Here is a 24,817-nt window from a genome sequence, read left to right on the forward strand (position 1 = left end):
TTTTCAATAGTTTTAATTGATAAACATTGAAAATACAGAAATAAACATATATCCCTACATCTAACTTTTTGGATTTACTGAAATAAATTATTTTTTTTATTTCTTTCAAATTTATTAAGATGAACCTGTATATTTATGTCTATACTCAATATGGGATTTAGCTTTCTTTAGTAGCATGTGGTGCCACATAAGCTGGGAGCTAACTTGTTGGACCCAAGCACTCCTTTTTCACATCTGGCACACCTTTATTTTATGAAGAATGTTAAAAGCAAAGCAACCAAGATTCTACCGAAAACCAAAAAAATTGACTTTTTCTTTGACAGGGTTTACCATCTCCTTTATATGCCACAAACGTCTTCAGCTCACATTTGAAGTTAAATGGAAACAAATTCAGCACAAAGCCAGACAGATGTGACCCATAAAAATGGCTTCTCTGTTTTGGTTTCACAGTAAGCGACAGTGGGTGTGTACAAAGTAGGCTTCTGGTTCAATATTTCAAATCATCTATCCAGTCCACACAGATGCGCCACAAATGGGGTTTATCAATATTTCAGGTTTTCCTGCCAGAAACTCCGCCTGGGATGTGCAAACAGAGCAGAAAAATCTCAGTTTCGCAAAATAACTGTTTTAGTGCTGACAGAGCTTGAAAAAACATGCTGGACTTTTGAACCATGTCTAAAAAACTTCACAGCTACAGTGGATATACTGCACTTCCAATGCTTAAATACAATTAGGTCTTACAGTTGCTGACAGTTTTGTTTACCTCAAACTAACTGGAACCAAGGGCTTAAAGCTGATATAACAATATTCTAGTTACCAAAGCCATTCAAACCGCTCCAAACATGAAGATGGATACAGATTCTTGTTCTGAAACAAGATGCACTTTCTTGCAAAGTATTTTTAAGGCGCCAAGACTGTAAAAGTGTCAGAACGAAGAGGATCAGCTGTGTGTGCTCAGTTAGCTAGCCAATACCTTCAAGCAGACCAAACTTCAAAAACAAAAAGAGGCCAGGATGTTAGGGGAGCAGGTCCCTGTGTGTGTGTGTGTGTGTTTAGGACAAACAGATCTTTGTTCTCCCTGGCAGTGTTGTCCAGGCAGTTGGCAGAACAGCTAAAAAAGCTGAAGGACCCCCACAAAACCCCACAGTAATACTGGGAACAGGACACGCACACACAGTCAATGCGCTTCACTTCCTCCGTCTACAGTTTCAGGATGCAAACCTCTGAAGCGCTCCCTGCAAACACCAACTAGCTGAGCAGTTCAGCTGCAGGGGAGGTGCACAGCAAACCCTCTAGAGGGGACATAGGAGTGTAGAGAGTGTTGGAGGTACATACTGGTAAGAGCGTAGTTGGGGTTTTCCAGTTCCATGCGCTGCAGCTGAGCTCCCAGGTAGACCTACAGGTAAGCCACCCAAAACAGTTAAGAGTATTACCAAGGCAGGAGGCACAATTCATGGCAGTTATTATATTCAATAAAAAGACCTAAACCGCTATAAGGGTTTTATACATAATAACCTCTTTATTTTAAGCCAACGCTACCTTGATATCAATCCCTCTAGCTGAAGAGCTGCTGTTGAAGAACCGTGGCGGAATTTTCGAGGACAGGTCGGGTTCTTCTCGACCAAATCCCAGATTTAAAAGAATTTCTTCAGGATCCTCCTCATACAGGTCCAGCAACTCTGAAACACTGTTAATGGACAAAACTGTTAGCAACCCATGATGCCCTACACTCAATGAACCATTTCTGAAAAAGTTAACTTTAACTTAACAGACCAGTAAATCAGTTAATGGTGAATGAGTAATAGCCATCATTACTAGAAGTTACTATTTTGATTAAAACAAAACTCATTGTGAAAGTAAATAAACCTAACATGCATTAACCTTTTATAATCCACCTGTAAATTAATCCTAAGTGAGTAACTAAGCCGAATCCTGAAAATGAGCCCCATTGCACATTTCATCAGGTTACAACCACAAACTAATGCATTTTATTAGGATTGCAAGTGATGAATATACAGGGGTTGAACAATGAAACTGAAACACCTGGTTTTAGACCACAATAATTTATTAGTATGGTGTAGGGCCTCCTTTTGCGGCCAATGCAGCGTCAATTCATCTTGGGAATGACATATACAAGTCCTGCACAGTGGTCGGAGGGATTTTAAGCCATTCTTCTTGCAGGATAGTGGCCAGGTCACTACGTGATACTGGTGGAGGAAAACGTTTCCTGACTCGCTCCTCCAAAACACCCCAAAGTGGCTCAATAATATTTAGATCTGGTGACTGTGCAGGCCATGAGAGATGTTCAACTTCACTTTCATGTTCATCAAACCAATCTTTCACCAGTCTTGCTGTGTGTATTGGTGCATTGTCATCCTGATACACGGCACCGCCTTCAGGATACAATGTTTGAACCATTGGATGCAGATGGTCCTCAAGAATGGTTCGGTAGTCCTTGGCAGTGACGTGCCCATCTAGCACAAGTATTGGGCCAAGGGAATGCCATGATATGGCAGCCCAAACCATCACTGATCCACCCCCATGCTTCACTCTGGGCATGCCACAGTCTGGGTGGTACGCTTCTTTGGGGCTTCTCCATACAGTAACTCTCCTGGATGTGGGGAAAACAGTAAAGGTGGACTCATCAGAGAACAATACATGTTTCATATTGTCCACAGCCCAAGATTTGTGCTCCTTGCACCATTGAAACCGACGTTTGGTATTGGCATGAGTGACCCAAGGTTTGGCTATAGCAGCCCGGCCGTGTATATTGACCCTGTGGAGCTCCCGACGGACAGTTCTGGTGGAAACAGGAGAGTTGAGGTGCACATTTAATTCTGCCATGATTTGGGCAGCCGTGGTTTTATGTTTTTTGGATACAATCCGGGTTAGCACCCGAACATCCCTTTCAGACAGCTTCCTCTTGCGTCCACAGTTAATCCTGTTGGATGTGGTTCGTCCTTCTTGGTGGTATGCTGACATTACCCTGGATACCGTGGCTCTTGATACATCACAAAGACTTACTGTCTTGGTCACAGATGTACCAGCAAGACCTGCACCAACAATTTGTCCTCTTTTGAACTCTGGTATGTCACCCATAACGTTGTGTGCATTTCAATATTTTGAGCAAAACTGTGCTCTTACCCTGCTAATTGAACCTTCACACTCTTCTCTTCCTGGTGCAATGTGCAATCAATGAAGACTTGCTACCAGGCTGGTCCAATTTAGCCATGAAACCTCCCACACTAAAATGACAGGTGTTTCAGTTTCATTGTCCAACCCCTGTACATGAAGAATGGAATAATTGTGAAGTGGAAGGAAAATAAATGGTTTTTAAAAGTGTACCATGCATTCATATTTAGTAACCATGGTCCAATACTTTGTAGAAACATATTTTTCTGCATTTTAAGCTGCCATTTCCTCCGAGGTGAGTCTGCCAGCTTTGCACATTTATACTGAAGGCAACTGATATTTATTCATGAGTATCAAAGTAAACTGGAGCTGAATAAAACGGAACACTGCACTTTTAAGACTAATTTGCAAACTATTTTGAATATTATGCATTCTACTACTTTCAATTTCCAGTTATGTGCTTCTTTGTGTTGGTGTATCACCTAAAAAATCCCAATTAAATACACTGCAGTTTGTGGTAGTGACGAAATGTAAAAAAAAGTTCAAGGGGTGTGAAAAGTTTTGCCAGGCACCGTTATAATCCTGTTTAACCTACATATGTCTTAAAGTGGGAAGTCTGCAAGATTCTCAAGAATCTACCCCAAGGACTACTGTTGTTCAGTATCGGCGTATCCATTTGTTACAAATTAGGCCTGGATTTTGTATTCAACCTAATCCAATGTTTTTGACTCAAATGGAGCCATTTATGTTAAGTATAATAAGAGCCCACCATGGCTCCACTTTCCTCAAGCTAAGAGCACTTGTCTCCATCTTGGAGAAACTTCACTGAGGCTGATTTAAGAGTAATGGCATCAGCTGACCTGGATACAGTACTGCTTTTCCCTGATCCTGTGGAGTTCATACTTCTCCCCTTCTCTTTATACCGAGTCCTCTTCTGATCCGCCACAAGATCAAAACTACATAAAAGCACAGAGCAACAATGACATATGGAGACTTGCTGGAGTAAAATCTAAACCCTCATGTACTGAAAGATGAGGGTGAATTTTAGAAAAAGAACTCACCAGGCTTCAGCTTTATTAGTTTTGGACTGAAGATGATTGGCTGCAGAGACAAAAATGTAAAGAGATCACGTGTCAATAGTAGTAACAGAATGATTTGCTGCAATGAGGGAAGATTATATATCTTTGTGTCATTAGCAATAATGGTGGTAAATTTGAGCTAAACTTTGAAAGACATGGTGAGGAAATTCAGTCAAAAGGTCAAGCTAACAGTTAACAAGGCAATCTATCCAAGAATCTAATTCTGCTTTCACAAATAGGCCTAACTAGGGGTGTAAAAACACACCCAATTGTCAAAGCATGACTATAAACAATATTGGATTGTGGAGAATCAGATGAGACATTTGTACAAACTTTTATTCAAAACCAGGAATGTTGTTTCTTTTTGTATTCACCCATAGATTAGAGGTTTCATGAACTGTGTGTTCAGTCCTGGTTTGGCAAGTATATATATTGTAATTTACATGCTTGTCTTACTCTAAGGTGGTCCTAATGGCTAAAGAACATTTAATCTGTTCCTTCTGGGTTTTCAACAATGGATTAAAGATGTCATAGATCTTAATTCCTGCTATATGAAAAAACTATTCTATGTAAACAATTCAGTTAAAGTTGGACCTGTCCAGGTATTTTAGATCCTAAATGTCTGAGAGTCAAAAACAATCTGGATCCTGTAAAAAAAAAAATGACAACAGTGAAACAGCCCTTTGGTTTTAATACCACAAGGAATCTATAATGCAGATACAAACTTCAACTTGCTTCAACTTACGGAACAAAAATGTTTCGGATGAGTTTTTAAATTTTCAATCATTTGTGTCTCAGTCAGTGGTGACCTGGGCAAAGAGCCATATAGCCCATATCAAAAACTCCTACAACAAGTGGACACAAGTGGTTGTGGTTGGTCATTGAGAGAAGATGGGGTGTTGCTGAATCAGGTTTTATACATGTAAGGTCACTTCACACTTCTCGAGTCCCAATACAGTGTCTATGCAAATAAACTTTTGTTTCTATTGACTGAAAAGAGTGCATCAAGCTGTGGTCACTATTCAAGGATTTTTTTAATTGCAGCTTTGCATTCTCTGAAAACCTGATCTTATAGAAACAATTTTCTCCACAGACCTGAAGAGAAATGGATAAGTGTAAAGGTATATCAACATTTTAAATAAAGGATTCAAATTCAAAGGAAAAGTTATGAGCATCTCCAACAAATTCTTACTGCCTATAGCCGTCGAATGCACCACACCTATACAACTGCCCATATAAGCCAGCTGACCGGCAGCGCAGCTACTCATTTCTGCCCTGGTTAAATACAGAGGAACTAGTGAAAGTTGTTTGTAAAGCAGAAGAGAGACCTGTTTGTCACTGTTATCTGCAATGTCACATGTAACCTTATTCTACGTAGTCAGTCGTTGAATTTCCAACTTTGTAGTTTCCGATTTAAGATCAAATTTAACTCACTTTAATATGGAGTGTCTTTATCTTCCTTATCCAGACACTGGTTTTTATGCTTTACAACCGTTTTAGTGTATTAACTGAGAACTTAAAGCCATCAAATGAAAGTATGAGTGATATTTTCATTTCGAAAAACTTGTTGAGACTTGTCAGCTTGCCACCATCCCTAAATGTGTCTCTCTCCCTTTTCTACTTCTCTTTCCATTGAAACAGACCACATTTTCTTCTCTGTCAGACTGCTGGATTAAGAGAGTAAAAGATAACGAAATCTCAGCTGCATCTGGTAACTCACTCATTCGCCTACATCTCATCGACCCTGAACCTTTTAATTTACTAATTCACTGCCATCCTATTCAGCCGTTAAGACTTTAATCTGTCCCTACCCCGTCCATATATTGTTTGAAATCATTATGGTTAATCAGGATGTGTACGTACATGACATCTACAAATTCTTTTACTTTACAGGGGACTTTAGCTCCCTCGTCAGAAATAACTCTCAGCAGGCGCGGCACTTACTGTCAAGACATGATAACTTAAAGCACACAGAAAAACTCGCACTAATAGAACAAAGGTACTGCCACATTCATTTATCTCTTTAAACTACAGACACATTAAGATGAAAGTCAGTTGTTTAGCTTGTTAAGACCAACTGTAAAAACATAAAACATAATTCTTTATTTGCCAACTGGTCTCTGAATTCAATCCGAATGCTTTTGCCAATCATAATAAACCCGCTTTCAACTTGACTTGTATTCAGTTCATGCTGGTTTAAGTTGCAATAACATCTACTTAAAATCTTTGCAATACTGTTTGATGTCAATTATTTAAAAGGGCTTTATGGAAGCCTATATTTTGGCAGTTTAAAAATAGAGAAATTGGTTAATGATCCAGAAATATGAATCTTATTTACATGGTGTTAGGAGAGTGTTTTATCCCCTTATTTCTTTATACAAACTGATGTGTCTACACATACTAGACCACATAGCAAAGAGTCAATTTTATATTACATCTTCAGCCACTTTTTATGGTAGTGTTGGCATTACTTGAAAAACATCAAAGAAAACACAACAAACACTTATAAAATAGCATTATAGCACCAAAGAGGTGACCAATAAGCTAACAATTGGCATTAAATAGACAATCAACTTTGCAACGATGCACCTTCTTGGTTAGCTTTTAGCTGGATATCTTATGAAATTCTCAAACACATGGCCTTTAGATAATGGTAAAAGACTGGTAAAATGATGTAGCTAGTTTGTAGCTCAGGCTGTTCATCCACCCTTGTTTATTGGGGTTGGTTACTGGTATCAAGTTGTATAGATATTTTTTTTTTTGAAAATAAAAAAGTATTTGTTTAATTACTGTTTAATAACCACAGAATTTGTTTTCCTACCATCGTGACATCTAAAGTCTTTAATGAGATGTCAGAGTGACTGGAGTTTTCTTTGGACATTTGGAAGATGGAGTAACAACAGTCATCCCCATCCAGCTCTATTTCTGCATACTGCTGGTCAGCTATGCTGAAACCAGACTCCTAGGCCTATCCCTTGCTTACAAGACAGACAAATTTGGCTGTTTAAAAATATTTCTAATTGCAAAAAATACAGGCATAGCGGGGTCAGTTGAAAACTCCTAACTTAAACCTCTTCTAGGCAGTAACCCCCCCAATGCTAAGATCTACCTGGTCACAGTAAGAGTAGCACTTCATGGCTTTACTGAGTAAAAAAAAACCTTAATATTTTTGCTACATTTATGTATCACATTGCTGTTATCAAAAACCTTAAATCTTCATAAATTTTAGTGTTCTGACATGATTTAAATGTATTGGTCACACTTTACTTCTGTTTGAGGTTCCATTGAAAACAAAACCATTAAAAAGTATAAAGTATTTAAAAAAAAGCATGTGACTGTGACCAAATAGTTAATTTACATTTCCAGAAGGAAAGTTTCAGACCGACAGCATTAACCAGTAATGTGCTAAAAATAACTCTGAGTAAGCAGAAAGATGCAAGGATCTATTTCAAATAAGAACAAATTTGACATATTAAGACATTTCTGTGGTTTATTAAAGCTGCAAGAGGGCGAGAGAGAGCAGGGCTTCCTGTAGATAAAAAGTTCTGGTTAAGGGTCTACGGTCTTATGCAATTCACACCGACGTTGCTTTTTATAATAGTGCCAGCCGAACTAATGTCTAATAAAGATTACTAAAGGCAATTCAAAATATAAACTCTTTCATCATTTTGTCTTCGTTTTAAAATAACAGTAACATCCTGTTTTACAGTGACTGCTTTTTCACACACAGTGTGACATCGCCTCTGCTAGTAACATAATTAATGACAGCTCATGGCAGGAGGCTGGAAGTAATATCTTTTAAGTTGTTCTAACATCCTTTTATGTCTAAGTTTTAAAGGACAAATCAGCATCAGCAAGTCAAAGCTTTACAAAAACTGAAAATTGAAAATCAAACAAAAAAATCTGATTGGTGCATCTCTACTGAAGACCACCAGCCAATCTCTTACCGACCAATGCCTAATTCGCAAAAGTCCTGATAAAGAAAACCTTGGACAGCACAGTATATAATGAGTAAATATTAGGTTACTAGTGTACCACTAAATAAAACATTAATTAAGCCATTAATTAAGCCCTTCCACAGATTCTGCATTTAGTACCGTCAACAATAACTAACTACACGGAAGTTACATTTTCATCGTTTCAAAAACGAGATTCGATTGCTTTTTAATTAACAACATACCAGAGAAGTAATAAAAATATGTTCTCAGGACTGTTGCTTCTTTACAGGATTTCTCAAATTAAATCTATATAAACGTAAACCATCCAGTAATTGGTATCCTTTTGGGTCCAGATTCCCCGAGCTGACCTACAAACCCACACTGAGCATCAAAGTCCAGTCATTACAGGCTATTGTGAGTTTGCTGTTTTTAGCGCTGGAGTCTCTACTGATGTATTCACAGCAGATCACAAGAATGACAAAGGTACACACATTCAGAAGAGAACCAGCCATGCACGCGGTTTCTTTCCACACTTCTAATGACTGTTGACTTTTCCTTCATGAAGAAACAGGACTGCAGAATGAAGCACGATGCCGCAAGATGTTCTGTTTATTCTGCTGATACTGTTTTGTTTGGAAGAGATCTGATCCTCATTTAAACACGTCCACACAGTAAGGACTAATATGTGTAAGGCTGAACATGTAATTGTTTTTGCTGCAGTATTCATTATAGTATTTGATTTTCGGTCTAACAAATATTAAGGGAAAAGTGCATTTATTTAAAAGAATGATGGTCCAAGCAAATAAAAATAGTTACAGAAATCTGAAACAACCAAATGTTTACAATTGTTATAATTATGCTTTATTATGGATTTAACAACAGTTTATGACTATATTTTAAACTAGCACCTAACATTTGGATTACTTTTTGGACCCACTGCAGTCCTGAGGGACATCTGAAGTAGTCATATTTTCATTATTTGAAAACTGAACAAAACTTAAGCTTAACACTCAAAGTAAGCAACAGTGATTATGAGCAGTTACAAAACACCTTGCACTTAATTAGACCTAAAGAAACTGCTTTACATCCAATGAAACATTTAAGTATGGTGGGTAAACCTGCCATTCAAGATAAGAATTGACTTTTTAAATCTGATTTTAATTACAGAATTAGAGGAAACTTAACAATGAGCAGACATTTCTAATCTGATTTGCTTTGTGAGTTTTCCTCTGAACTGACCTTCAGCTCCCAATGAAAGGTCATCTTCAAAGCTACGGCCGATCTTCACTCCTGTTCACACACAGACACACGTAACCACAGAGTAAATACAATGTGGTGAAGTTATGAAATAGCTTCAGCACTATGCAAGCACTCAACTTAAAGGGACCGTCAGCTTTTCTTTTCTTATTTTTTTTTTTTACTTATAGGGGTTGTGTGGTGTAGTTATGAGTAGTCAGTGTATTACATACAGTAGTCAGTGGTAGTGAGTGACCCCATTTTAGAGAATCAGGAAACATTTGAAATCAATTTTAAAACAAGTTTGTTGCTACATGACACCAAAGCCCAAAGAGTAAAAATAGTGTCAGCAGGCTAGTCGTTTAGGTTTCTTATAATCAACAACAAAAAACAAACCATGGATTACCTTTGCTGGGAGAAGTACTTTGATCATCTAGAGAGGCTCCAAGAGGACTTCTGGACAGGAAGAGAGAGAACATAAAAGTTAATATCAATCTAAATCTAAACCTAGCTTCCACCAATTGTAACAATATACAGGAAAAAACATTTTTGCAGATTGGTAACCTTATAATCTAAAATATGCTTTGTACAGAACAAACGAGATACAGAAACATCCAAGTGTTTAATGGTAGCAATAATTTGGCAATGTTTATTTTATATATCCTTTGGTAGCTAAACCACATACTAAAATTTAAGATATTGCAAACATTAAAACAATCTCTTTAATGTGTTTTATTGTCAGTGCTTTTTCAACATTATTTTGAAGTTACAATAGGAAAAAAAAGAAATTGACTTGTACAAACAAATCTGTAAGTAACTGGAATCATTCTATTATCAGGTTGATAAGCTATCAACGATGATCGGCTCGTCCGAAACACAAAAATCTGATCTTTGTTCGATCTCTTGTACTATGGTGCTTTAGATGTACCTTACTATAAACTACATGTTTGCGTTGTTCCTTTGAGAAGTAGACTTAAGTCAGATATTTCAGGTTTAGTAAGGTATTTGAAATTAAGCCAAAGGAAGCACAGAGATGTAAGAAGTTACTTAAAAGGAAACAGCATTTTATACAATATGTCTGTTTTATGAACGCTGCAAGACAGCAAGAGAAAGTAAAACGTCTGCCAGATTCACACTGGGCATTTTTAAGCAGTTGTAAAATTTAGCTGTGAAAGAAAACCTGTGGTCTGGAGCATAAATAAATAGTTTTTGATTGTTCTGGGTGACAGGGGCACATTTCACGGATTTAGCACTCTCAAAACCTACGACAACCTAAAACAAATATTAAACAGTGTCAGAAATATTCAACAAAAATTGTGCAGTATGACAATGTCTACATGTTTGATGTGATACTGCTGCAGCAATAACACATGCTGTCAAGCATCGTTAGTGTCACACAAGCTTTTAAACATTTTATATTATCCAACTTGCATAGTCTGACATGTTCAAGTTCTGGTGGCTAAATGGAGTACAGCAAAAGTTGTTTTGTTTCATCCTTTTTAAGCTTTTAACCTCTGTCATGGAACATACTGGATTTTAAAATGTGGACAGGCTTTGGAAATCTCATGGTACTGTAAGGTCAAGATCTACATTCTCTAAGACATGGGTTCCCAAAGTGAGGGTCGGGACCCCCCCCGAGGGGTCGAGAGACACCAAGTGGGGGGTTGTGAGATGATTTTCAGAATAATTGTTATATGACCCCTGAGGTGTTTGGAGGGCCAAAAGAGTCGAAGTTAAATAACTAAATATATCATTAAATAAATACATGTAATATCAAATATGAAATAATTATATGTATTTACCAGTCTCTGGTACTGTTATTTTATTATTACTGCTGTTTTTGTCGTCCTTACCACACCAATCACTAACATAAGATGTTAAAGATGGCTTTAAATGTCAACTTTTTCATTACTTTTGTCTTTGTTTTAAAATATTAGTAAAAACCAGTTTTACAGTGACTGCCATCTTGCATGCCGTGATGTTGCCTCTACTCCAAGTAGAAATAAATAATGACTTAAGACTAGAATGCATGACGCAGATCAACGGTTAAAAATAAATCAATAAATTAATTGGAAATTGGCCACAAATTCCTGATTGGTGCTTCTCTGAAAAACAAACAAAAAACAAACCCTTGCACTTTTAGCTGCCAATTAATTTTACAAGCTACATAGGTATTTGTGTATAAACCCAAAAACTAAAACCCAGTCAGATCAAATGTTTGTGCAATGGTTATAAGGTCATGTTAGACACCGTGGTGTGCGGTTACTTATTCTTCAGCTTTAAAACATGAGCTATTAATCACGCTGAGCTATTGGCACCTATAAATAAAATGGATGATGATGAATTCATATACAAGATGTAAAAATGAGGCAACACTGCTCGTCAGATCCAGAAAGTAGAATCCCCAGGTTGTGTATGAAAATATAGTTGGACATATGACGTTAACTCCTAGACTGGCTTTATGTAAAGCTACTTGGCTAATGAGCTGTTATGCTAATGGCAGGCTTGCTATGCTTGTCATGCTATGTTTAAGTAAACCAAGAAGCAGCTGTCAAACACCATCTAGGCAATCAAGTTTTACTGTCTGTCATAAGTAACCTCAGCTGCCTGTCAGGATGAGAAAATGAACAAGACTTTGGTTAAATTTAATAAGTAATTTTCTTAAAGAGTGTGTTTTGGTCTTCTGCTGACTAGACTAGTTAACCCAGGCTAACTAGTTACCAGATTTGTTTTTTCTTATGTAACGGTAGGTCTGAGCGACACCCCACAGCTAGTTGCTGGAAACGCTGAGCTGTTGCACAAACTGCAGCTCTTATCAACGGTACAAACTTTATGTCACCATTAAACACACACACCAAGGGTTGTGTAACAATGCACAGCTGCAGTATATGGAAATTTGTCCCACTCTCCATGTTCAGCCATGTTAGCCTTGGGCCCCTACAGCTGATGCTATAGTAACCATACTGCTGGCAATGTAGCTGCAGGGATGTTGTATCATGTCTGTCAGAGCACTGCGGAGGATTCTGAGTGGCAGTGGTTGAAACCGTGTGAGCGTATGATAACAATGTTGACTCAGCAGGAGGAACCCCTCCTCTGTTTACTCTCCTTTTCTTTTTCTGCCTCTCTTTCCATCTTCTGTCAGGTTCTTCCTTTCTCCCTTTGCTTCATAGTTTTTTGTAGATCATGTGCCCTATCTCTGGGCGTTGGTCTCCTCATTCCGTATCTGTTTTCTGAGGTTCTGCATGTTGCATGCCTAGGCGTTGGCTTTGTGTCGATCCAACGTCAGCCACCGATATAACACACACCACCGCTTTTGGACACCATGAGAAAATATGAATATACTAATGAGTAACAAAAACAGCTAGGGAAAATGCCACTCAACCAGTTAGTTGGGATGTAAAAGTTCCTCCAGCACAAACCTTACATTCTGATCTAGCCATTTAGCAGTTTTTACACTACATTCAAACAAATAATTTCCATATCATTTACTCATTTCAGCTTGCAATATTTTTAAACTTGCAGCAGATCAAAAAGTAAATATCTGTTAAGTTATGCTTATAAAATAATTGCTTTACTATGTGACACTTAGAAAACATCCTAAACCAGAACATCACACAAAAATAGGTAGGAAATTATAAGTGAATAAATACTGTACCTGCAATCAACCAGCCATGTTGCAATCTTGTTAGGAACTTGTCCTGGCAGAAACAAACAGGTTAGCATTAATCCAACAGATGTTTTGCAGGGATGACAACCCTCTGTAAAAGTAATATGCCAATTCCAGAATACATGATATCAGTCCTGAAATCCTAAATGATCACAGACTGTAAATCCTCCAGTATAGACAGAAAAACTAAATTATAAGTTTAAAAAAGATTTGGCTGGGGAAAATCAATTTCCTGCACTTTTTCTCTATGTGAACTGGCAAAATATTACTATGAACATGGAACATACTGACAGGTGGAAACACCACCAGACAATAGCCAGTAGGTTTCAGGGTTGGTGACCTCAAGATATCAATCTTTTTGGCGGTTCTCTAAAAGGGTTTTAACATTTGTTTGCCTGCTTTACTTTAGGACATTACCTATTTTCCTATAACCATTTTCTTGCTTAATTTAATAGCATATTCACTTATCCCTCCAAATTTCAAAAGTGGGTGCTGGAAACGGGTCTCTGTGTCATGTTCATACCCCAGAGAAAAAGGAGGTTATATTTTATTGTTAAATATTAGCAGACTCTGATGGATTTCAGCGACGAACAAATCAAAATGCACAGCTTAGTAACATTTATTTTCAAGGAAATGTTTTAGGTAGCATGGAAGATACAACTGTTAGTACCCAAAAAAAAAATGTAGATTTTTCTAAATTTTTTGCCACAAGACTATGCCTTTGCTAAAAGATACTTTAATATAAGGCTTTTATAACAGAGGTTCCAGTAAGTTTCAAACATGCTGTATATAGGAAGTAATTTTCTTATTGTACTGTTAGCAATGTTAAAGTTCCCATTCACCTGAATTTAGTGTGAAGCAATGCAGCTGCAACTTAATCCATTTTTAAGATCAAACTGATCTGAGTATTTACAGCTTTAACATATGTTTATTTTAGCTATTTCAGGACATCAGATAACATAAGATCAGATATAAACTCTTTTGCTAACAATAATTTTTTGGAATTGGTTCAATGATTTTTTTTTTTTTTAAACATACTGCTGAAGATTGTTACACATTTTAAGCATTTACCATTGCTAATGCTTAAGCTCAGTCTAACCTGGTTCTTGGCTCTGTGTATCCCCATTACTTTCCATGTGCTGGGCCCGCTGGGGGTCACAGCTGTCTGCTTTCGACCCTTGCCCAATGGAGTCCCGGCTTCTGGCCCAGGCTTGACGGCGCTCATTGGCCACTGTCACCGGCCCCACAGTGGGATCTGAAGATCAATCAAACAGGAGTTAGGAGCCTGTCTGAACATTACAATATTGTTAGTGAGGTTTGGCAGCAGAAAACAGAGATAATTCAAACTTGCAGAGCCTCTGAGTCTGGACTCCTTACCCTGATAACAGCTTTTTAACTGGTCTTTTTACAATTTGGGTTGATAATAAATAAGAAAGACATGACTAAGTGCTCAGTCATCCATATAATTATTATGTGCTGAACAACATTAAAGTTTTGTTAAACTATCTGTTAAATACCATAGTAATATAGTAAATTTCAGGTACATTCTTTATTAACTTATTTGAGCATTTTAAGAATGGCAAAGTAAGAAGAACCCACCTGGAACACTGCTGGTGTGTCTATCTAGAACTTCGACATCCATTTTGACGTGTGTGGTTTTTGTCATTCATTCAGAGGACTGATGAATCTGCAGCAACATCTGCAGCTGTTGGCATGGCTGTGGAAAATGAAAGTATTAGTTGGTTGATTTACTAGATGAGCAGACCTAAACTGAAACAACTAGAGATGCAACAAGAAATTAGGCTTCATTGTTTCTGAAATCTTTTTAGAAAGACAATATTTCGCAAACAGTGAACGCACCATCACAACTACTAACAGGTCATGCTGACAACAACACTAGGGTGTTGAAGTTGTTACTGAAGGAGGAAAACTAAAACTATAGCTACTTTCAATAATTCGTGTGGTGTAAAAATGAAGTCAGGAGAAGCACAAAGCTGTATTTACTACAGAAGATGTTCATTCACACTGCTACAGAACAGAGCTCGACCATGCAAAGACCTGACCTAGAACAACCTTAAGCAGATAACAGGAAGGCTAAATGTCTTAGGTTGCTCTGCTTCCATCCTTTGTTGTGGATTTGGAAATTTTAGCAGCCTTTCTGACATCTCTGTGTTAAGGGTCAACATTCTCCAGGGAATAAAGATAGTGACTAAGATTTGCGGTTAGACAAGAAAACCACACTAGATGTGCCAATTGCACGTTTAAATGCCTGGAAACAGGTAAAAATGTGCCCTCCAAATAATTTTGTCTTTGTTTATTCGATTTAACAGCAACGCCTTTAGGGATGGGTACTGAATTCGGTACTTTTATAGGTACCGACCGAATTCCGTTGGTAAAATCAAACGGTATCATGTTTCGGTACCTAAACACATCATCGTGACACTGAGGGAGTGGAAGAGTGGGCGATTTTCCATGCCGCACATGAACACAGCATTCCACGCACAAGAGCGAAATGATGTCAGTAGCCGCTGGTACCGTCAACAAAGCATGGCCGATAGAAAGCGCTTGAAAGTACAGGTCCACTTTTCAAATGTGATGCAGATTACGCTCGCTGCAGTATTTGTGACGCGAAGTGCAAGGCCAGCGGTGGGAATATTTATAATATGAGGAAGCACCTGGTTAAGCACCAGATTTTTCTGAAGGCTGAAGAGTGCAGTTTTCGTCAGTATCAGACCCCTGCATTCAGCACTGTTAGCACGCCTCCATCAGTTAGCGACTCGTCGTCTGCAGCCAACAACATGGGAGATGAAGTGTTTGAAACAAAATGCTAACTGTATTGATCCTATATTGCACCTTTCCAGTCATACTGATCACTCAAAGCGCTTTACACAACAACTGAGATGTTACTATACAAACAGCTTGATGTTGTTTTGATCTAATCATTAAAAGGCTATATATTCAGAAATAAACATGTTTTTTTTAAAGATTTTATTATTAAACAAATTAACATTAATCACCACATAAACACACACAAAAGTACTGAAAATTGGTACCAATCAGTACGGATACCAATTTGCAGGTATCGGGCATGGGTACCGTATCAGTTCGAATGTGAAAGGTACCCATCCCTAAACTCATCTCTCTTTCACAATCACCTCTGCTCTCTCAATAATAATTAATAATAACTCACAGGAGGAAGGCTATCAAGAAATATTTTCAATGCTGTTAAATTAAGGCTCATAAAGAGAAATCAGAATCGGCTAAACTCAGAATTGGCAGGGGAACTTTACAAAAAAAATAAAATTGCAAATCAGACTGAAATCTCTGATCAGTGCATCTCCAGAAATGAAATTATCAAACAGGATGTAATAAAAAGATTTTGAACACAAATTCACACATAATGGTCAATATTTAAACTCTAGTTGAAATGAATAACTAAGAGAAAAATCTAAATTTTAAAAACTCCTGCATGTGCTCACATTCAAATATTTTGTATATCAAAAGTATCAAAATAAGTCACTTGAGTAAAGCTGGAGAGAGAAAAAGATATGTTTTATGGGGAGATGGGTGGCTAAGAGGTGTCTTATTATTAATGACCCACCAGGAGGCCAGCTGAGATTACAGACACAACCATACACAGTGGCAACAGTGAGACACTCAGGCTGTCCAGAACAAAACATCCAAATCTAAAAAGTGAGGCCTTAAAACTTGCTCCTAAAGCCAGCATTAGGCAACTCCACTGGCATCAAGAAGGACAGACTATGACAAACAACTCACTTTAAGGCCACTAGACACATTCACTTTATGGTTTATTTTAACCTCTTTTAAAATTTTCACAAATCTTTGTAAATACAGTACGGGACTAATTTTGTTAGCTAACGCTACATCTACAGTAAAACAGACAAGAACTCAGGGTACGCAGACAGGCCGGGGAAGCTTTGTGGTTGGCATTCTGCAACCACGTGGGGATGCAAAGTCTTCTGTTGTTTCTAGTTACATCTGCCTCTTGCAGTAAAGCGATGAAAAAAAAGTTGGTAACCAAATCCCTGAACAATTGCACCCTGTATACAAGCACCTATATACACCAAGCAGAAAAGGCAAGTGGTTCTCATTCACTTACATTATGAAGAGCAGTCTGAAAAAGCCTATTCCAGCTAAATTCTTAAAATCTGCGATTTATCTGGAAAACAATGTGTGTTGCTGTCAGCAACACGTATGTGCTCTGTATGCACAGACAAATGAGTAAGACATATAAGGAAATAAAGTAGTTCAAAAGAAAGGAGGGACAGGCTAAAATATACACAGCAAACAGTGCCTTCTGTTGGATCATTCCCAGCAAACCACACAAACAAAAGATCAGCTGACAGCTTGGAGTGGGACTTAAGGTTATTCCCATTGAGATAAAATATCTCTTTTACAAGAGATACCTGGCCAAGAAGGTAGCAGCACAGTTACATTACTAAAAACAATAAAGAAATACAATTAACGTTAAAAAAAAATTGATTATATAAAACAATCAGTGTCACCAGAGCTTTAGGTTGAAGATCAGTTTGTACTAGACCTAAACTACTGGGAGCTGAAAACCGGAATGATTTCTTGCCTAGTTAGGATTAAACTTTGGGAAAAACAAACGGCATAACATCCACTGAAATTGTGGCATAAATTTTTCTTTCTTAAAAGACAAAACCTGCAAGACAGGGTGACACCTAAAATGGTGTGTTAAACAAATAAACACCAGTGACAGAGACAACAGGCCCACAGGGACACCCAGCAAGCTTTAGCATAATGTACAGTGAAAAGTAAGGAAGCTGGAGTTAATATTGAATCTCAGTGGCCCATGGTAAACACTGTCGAGCATCCGGAGACAGTGAACAGAAGCATTTATATAGAGCCCATCACCATAGTCAATTAAAGGTAAATAGCTGTTTTCTACCAATTACTGTTTTACAGTAAAGGAAAATCAAGATTTGTTTCTGTAATAAAATCCCATTAAAAGTTTCAGTTTTGTTTCTTAAAAGTTAAGTGATCATCAATTAAAAAAAACCTACATATTTAAAAGTTGATACAAACTCAACATGTTGACCATCTCTTATGAAAGGTTGTTCATTAAATTGCTGATCTTGGAGATCTTGAAGTGGTGAAAAACAAGGATTTTGTTGTATCTGCATTTAGGACAAGCTGCAAATTAAAAAGTTGTTCTTGTGCTCTAACAAAAGTAGACTGTAGATACTGGAAGGTCTCAGCAGGAGTGGTGCTGTGCAGTATATGAAGGTGTCATCTGCATATAAATGAAAAACAGAATTTAGAATTTCTTTGGTTAATTTATTTCTCAGTTGTCCAAGGTTTCACCAATCCTCTACTAATCCTGATTTTTATGCTCTGGTCCAAGCAGCATTGAAACATCTGACAGGTATGTTGTAAACCACAGATCATCACGTCCTTTAAGTTTGAATTTGTAGAAAGGTGCGTGTTCAGTCACCATGGCCAGAAATGTTTTTTGGAAATATTTCCGGGCCAGTTCAGCGTCAAACAGAGCAATTCGATTCTAGTTTAAAAACAAAAATAAAGGTTACCAAAAAGGCTTGACTTTCAAATAACTCCATATTAAGTTTTCCAATTATTCAACATTTACACTATATTGCCAAAAGCATTTCTTTGTCTACTTTTACATGTGAATGAACTCCATCAATAACAACAACTTTAACAATTTTTTAAAAGTCTTCCTCAAGGTTTAGGAGTGTGTTCATAGTTAAATTAGAAAACCAGAATTGAAGGATCTGCTCTGATTCATCCCAAATGTGTTCACGAAGGTTGAGGTCAGGACTCTGTGCAGGGCAGTTACGTTTCTCCATATCAAACTTTATACACCTGCAGCTATGGAAGTGATTGGAAAACCAGAATCGATTTAGTGGTTTGACCAAATACTTTTGGCATATTAGTACATGTAAATATAGTCATCTAGCACAGATTTTTTTAAGCCAAGTTTGAGATAAGAATACAATATCAGCATTGGTTGAGTGTAACCAGATCTGTATTATATCTGGTTTCAAGAGCAAGCTCCTAAAAACGATATGCAAAAAAGTGAAAGAAATTATTACCACTACTTCATCTTTACTTTACATCTTTACTTCATCTCTGGTTCCGCACTAGATTAGTTTACTTCTTATTTATCTGGGAGGACTTTTTCTGATATGGCAAACAAGTTCAGTTTAAGATCGCCTCTCTAACTTGTGGGGTTCCACAGGGGTTGGGTATGGGTCCATTGTTAATTAGTTTTTACATGCTCCCTTTAGATGTCATTATTTAATCTTTTAATAACATTTCTCATAATTTTTATGCAGATGATGTTAAACTGTACATGTCTTTTAAGCCTCATCAGTTGGATATTCTATCCACTTTAGTCCACTGCTTAGCTCAGATTATTGATTGACTTTGCAGCAACTACCTTGTTTTAAACACTAAAATAACTAAGATTATGATTATAGCTTCTCCTGAAACATGTACAAAAATCAGTGAGGCTGTCGCTTCTTTTTGTCCAAGTCCACCATTTGATATCTTGGTTTAATATTTGACTCTTCTCTAGTCTATTTTTATGTATATAAATTCTCTCTCGTTCTTGTTGCATTAATTTAAACAGGCTCTTTTACATATTTGTTATTGTGTTTTATTGTGTGTCATATTATTGGCACTTAATTTTAATAGTTTTTTTAATGTCTTTCTCTACAGCACTTTGTGATGGATTTGTCTATCAAAGGCCCTTAACAAATAAACGTACTTACAAATCTAAGCATATGGACCCAATTTGTAATTTTCTTATCAAACTGCTAGTATCCATTTAGCCTTTTGTTTTGTGTCATTGTGAATTCACAAAAAAGCATATTTGGTTTGCACCTCTGGTCATTTGTTCAATCTATGCTCCTAAACACTAGAAAACAATTCTACAAATTTTTAAAAAAGCGAAATTTGTGTTTTAACAGAAATAATCCGACCACACAATGAATAAATAAAGAATGATGGAACATGCGTTTCCCTGAATTTCTTTATTGGACAGTAAAATCTTAACTGATCGATTGTTGGAAGGAAGTTGACAGTATACTTTTTGAAAATAGACCCCAAGAGAAGTTAATATAGACAAGAAAACAGCCTGAGATGGAACCTTAAGGGGACCCTGTTGGTTTTCATTTTGTAACTTTACCATGCCAATGTTAGTTAATTACTGGAGGCAATACTGGAGTTATTGTATTGCTCCTACTTTATCAGGAGGATATTTGTTCCAAATGGAGTAGGTTTCTATTGCATAAACTGAAAACACACCAACACCCTCCTTATTGTATTCTTCAGGCTCCAACAGCGGCAATGCTTTGCAGCCCAGTCTTTCACTGCACAGAAAAGAAAAGGAAATGAGGTGTAAATGTTCTGCCAATTTGCTCATTTAGCTCACCAGACATAAGACAGGGACTCAATCAGCTCACATAATAAACCATGGAAGGTGAAGTGAAGTATGATAGAGTGAAAGAACGAAAGAGGAGAAAGGAGAGAAGGACGTATCAAGCCAGATGAGCATGCCGCCAAATCTGAATGAGAACGTGTGAAACAGGAAATAAGTGTTTAGAGAGAAGAACAGGATAACTTCCTGTGTGAGAGAGAAAAAAAGACAGAAAGAGACGGGGGGGGGGGGGGGGGGGGGGGGGGTGCACATTTATTTTTAGATCTCTGCTGAAAAGCAAAACAATCTAGATAGACAGAAAACAACAGACAGAGGCAGCATTAATGAAAGCAAATCGGCTGCTGAATCATCTTTAACACCACTGAAAGTCTCATGGTCATTTACCTCCACATCAGAGGTTTTCACACTCTTAATGACTAAAGTGAACTCATGGTGACTTCTAATTTACAAAAAAAGTGAAGTATTGCCCTGTATAAAACAGCAGCAAACATTAAACATTAAAACAACAGCCACCTAAAACTCAAACGAAACTTCAATGTTAGCACAGGAAGATGTCACAAAAATCCATCAAAACAATGAGGCAGACAGTATGACAACTAAAACACAAGCAATTCCTGGTGTTGAAATGTGGAGTACTCTCCTTCCTCAAATGTTCGTAATTTATATTCAACAGAAAATTCAAATAACTGGTCAAATCAGCCAAATAGTAATTAAAAATATGTTTTAGAGATTTATTGCATTTTTTAATTTAACATCCCCTCTATATTTCCAACGGTTAATGGACTAACACTTGGCTTGGTAAGCTGAAAGTGACTAGTAATCTATCAGAATTTTCAACATTACTGCTGTGTAATCATTATAATGTTTATATAAGAAAAAAGTCAATTTACAATGTAAAAAACCTTGATTAAACATATCAACTCAAAGATTACAATTATCTAGTTTTTTGCAAAAAAAAGTTTTGTTTTTAAACAGCCAAAAGTTTTAGTTTTTCACACAGAAACATGGCACACAATCCAGCAACAAAATCTATACGGCAGCCTTTTCCTTAAAGATTATTTCCTGTATGTAAATTGTTTGGCAACATGTCGGTGGAGAGGCGGGGCATAAGCAGAAATACCAAAAACTATTGCCAAAAAAATAATGATAAAAACAACTGAAACAAAAATGTAGAACTAATTATTAAGGGGATTTTGTTGGATATATGTCTGAGATTAGCAAAAGCATTCACACAAATTTACTGGTGTGAATTTTCTGCATTGAAAACTTTACACAACCGCTGATCCGTCCTGAGAATTTCAGCTCATACAAATGTAAGAAAAACAGTTTCACCCTCTGGTAAATTTGCATGAACTGCTCCATTTGGGCCCTCCTATAATATTTTCATTGGACTGAGGTCCGGACTTCGACTTCACCATTCCAAACAATACTTTTATTTCCTCTCTTAAATTTCAGTTTTTTCGCGCTATTGTCTTGCTGCATGAACCACTTTTCTCTTAAGACTACACCCTTAAATAGACATCTTGTGATTCTCTTTCAAACAATCAAAGTTTTTTTTTCAGCACACAACTGACTACATATATTCACACGGCTGTAAACTTGGACATTGACATCAGCCATTTCAGTTGCTCAGAAGTACATTTGTGACATCGTGAAGCAATGCCTCTTAACTGATCCCCTCCTGCTTTATGTAATACTTTTACAGGCTGAGCAACTATAGCTGGCAGCAGACTAAATTTCCTGGAGAAGGCTTTGGTAGATTTCCAGCCTGATGAGCACCGAAACCTCAGAAGTCTTTTGTTTGTCGGATGCAGAGCAAAAACACGTGTTGTGAAGATCGGACTGATTTGGTCCCCACCTAAAACTGATAGTCATCTCTTTGACAGCAATCACTTGTCTCCCTTTTGAACTTTGCATTCACTGCCTAACCTGGAATTTTGTGCGCTGTTGGATAGAAATCACTGGATGAGTCCATCATTGAATACATAACCAAGAACAAAATCTTTGATTTTCATATTTTCAGTAGCAAAATCGAAGGGTTACACAGACTTTCTAGGACTGATTCTTTAGAACATTCTTAAGCTTAATTTGGAAATAAATTAAAAAATTATTTTTTTGTTATGAAAAGTACCTGTGACCTCACAAGTTATTTCACAAATAATGAACTAACGGGTGCAACAGTAAGGTCAACAGTAAGGTAAACATAAAATCATACGCTGACATGTCTGAGTCTTTGGAAATCCAGAAAGGTTTTTCAGGGCAACTTCAGACCAAGTCGTTTTTCCTGTTCTAATGTGGTGGTTCTAGTGCTGAAAGCTGATGGGTCCAGGTAGCTCATAGACTTTAATTTCCTCCTCCTGTTTTAATTGACTAACATTAAAGTAGGTGTTAGAACCCAATTCCTGAATAAAAAACACTTTCTTTGGGGTTCTGAAACCCTGAAAACTTTTAATAACCAGCCTTTAATCGTTTTTTTTACAATATATTGAGACTTTACTCCAGTCATAAAACCTGCCTTTTTAGTCAGTAGTTTGTAGAATGAAATGTTTGTCATAGCTGTGTATTCTCATTTACTATGCTTAATAAATTAATGAATTAATTAGTAGGTATTAAGTTGAATAATAACACATTTAATTTCTGATTTCATTCATTATTAGCTCTCATTGACTCTTCTTTTGATGAGCAGGTGAAGTGTAGTTTTACCATTTATTCCAAATAAATCTTAAATCCATAGAAATGTCTTACTGTTCTTTCATGCGCTCGGGATCAGTCAGTGGAAAGGTAAAGAATGTCCCCTCAGATTTTCATTTCATGAGTAATTAGACTATTGGTTTATGAACATCGATACAGTGTAAACTGGCTTAATATGGCATGCAAATAGATACCATAGCTGTTATTATAAAAGACAGAGGAGACAAATGGTATTAAATGTAAATTTAGCCCTGAGAGGTTACTCATGAAAATATGAGACTGTTCTTAAGCAACCCTAAATCTATGTTACACACTTATACAATAAACTATTTGAAATGTGAGGATTTTCTGGTCGTTCTCTGTTTCAGTTCACTGTAAACTGGGTGTCACGGGAAGACGAGGATGGCCCATTAATGGCATGGATATCCAGCCTAGATGTTAAGTTAGCCTGTCCACTCTGACAGAAGCCAGGCTCAAGAGTTCAGCTCTGCACAAATGTTTCACCATCAATGGAGTCCAGCTCAATGTTACAGCAGAGGACAGGAGGACAGTCAAATACTCAGCTGCTATTTAAAATTAATGGTAGTGCTTACATGGATAAATATTGATTTAATTTGATTCGAATTATTAACATCTGAAGTTTAAATGTAATTGCTTCACAATGCAATTCATTCCAGGCCTGTCTATTAACCTGAGGGGCAAAAAATATGTATTTTTCCTATTTTATTAAAATTATTTTCACTCAGTAGAAAAAGATAAGAATTCTAAACTATAACATGACTACTATTAGTAGTCAAATTGTGTTACACTGCTTAAATTTTCTACATTTTCCAAAAAACATACATATATAAAAAGCTGGTGGTCACAAACCAGTTAGGTTCTCCTATCCCACAGAAACTCCTGATGCAACCTCATATTTATTGAGTCCACAGGAAAAACAGACGTAAGGCATGCACGGTTGCATTTACCGTCTTGATCAGGCAAGGAACAGGTCATCGTCTTCTTTCGGGGTCTGATTCAAATGCAAATATTTACTATTCCAATGGCGATGTTGATATTGCAGTCATGTATGCGTATTGTCAGTAAAACTGTTTTGGAAAATCATTTCCTCATATTCAAACAAATTGACTGAGCGGCTGTTTTTGTTGCTGTATTTTTACATATTAGCCCATTGAACATTTGCTGCTGGAATTATTAATGCTATATTAATAAATATATATATCCCTGCCATATTAATCGTGATTAATATTGAAATAATCTACAAATAATTAGTTAATCGAATAATCGTTTTATCTGTAAATCTGCTCTATCCAGAACGCCTCAGGTGCAGAGCTGTAGCTTAACCTGGTTCAAATCCTGTAAAAAATCTCCTATTAAGCACCTTTGGCTATCTGATTATTGATCAATTAATCTAAAAAAGATTAATCGATTAGCAAATGAATCAGTTGCAGTCCTAAAAATTTTACATTACAGTACAGTAATTGCAGTACATTTCTTTCATTTTAGTCCATTTCTGAAATCCAGCACACAGACGTGGAGGAGGCCGTAGGAGGGCATCAACCCAGCATCAGCACCGCTACCTCTGCCTTTATGCAAGGAGGAACAGGAGGAGCACTGCCAGAGCCCT

At 37.1% G+C, this 24,817-nt stretch overlaps 1 protein-coding gene across 1 annotated transcript in view; it reads right to left on the minus strand.

Annotated features, from left to right (window-relative positions):
- The window catches only part of itprid2 (ITPR interacting domain containing 2), a 56,253-nt gene that overhangs the window by 26,629 nt on the left and 4,807 nt on the right, over positions 1 to 24,817 (minus strand). Inside the window, exons 2-10 of the mRNA XM_047370924.1 lie at positions 14,652 to 14,769; positions 14,152 to 14,307; positions 13,041 to 13,083; positions 9,792 to 9,841; positions 9,389 to 9,439; positions 4,194 to 4,233; positions 3,993 to 4,088; positions 1,540 to 1,687; positions 1,336 to 1,396 (exon numbers count right to left, since the gene is read on the minus strand). Of these exons, the coding sequence (XP_047226880.1) occupies positions 1,336 to 1,396; positions 1,540 to 1,687; positions 3,993 to 4,088; positions 4,194 to 4,233; positions 9,389 to 9,439; positions 9,792 to 9,841; positions 13,041 to 13,083; positions 14,152 to 14,307; positions 14,652 to 14,718 (712 nt within the window). The 5' untranslated portion in view covers positions 14,719 to 14,769. The remainder of the gene's footprint in view (positions 1 to 1,335; positions 1,397 to 1,539; positions 1,688 to 3,992; positions 4,089 to 4,193; positions 4,234 to 9,388; positions 9,440 to 9,791; positions 9,842 to 13,040; positions 13,084 to 14,151; positions 14,308 to 14,651; positions 14,770 to 24,817) is intronic.

The sequence above is a fragment of the Girardinichthys multiradiatus genome, chromosome 7 (assembly GCF_021462225.1).
Source record: "Girardinichthys multiradiatus isolate DD_20200921_A chromosome 7, DD_fGirMul_XY1, whole genome shotgun sequence".
Lineage (NCBI taxonomy): Eukaryota > Metazoa > Chordata > Actinopteri > Cyprinodontiformes > Goodeidae > Girardinichthys > Girardinichthys multiradiatus.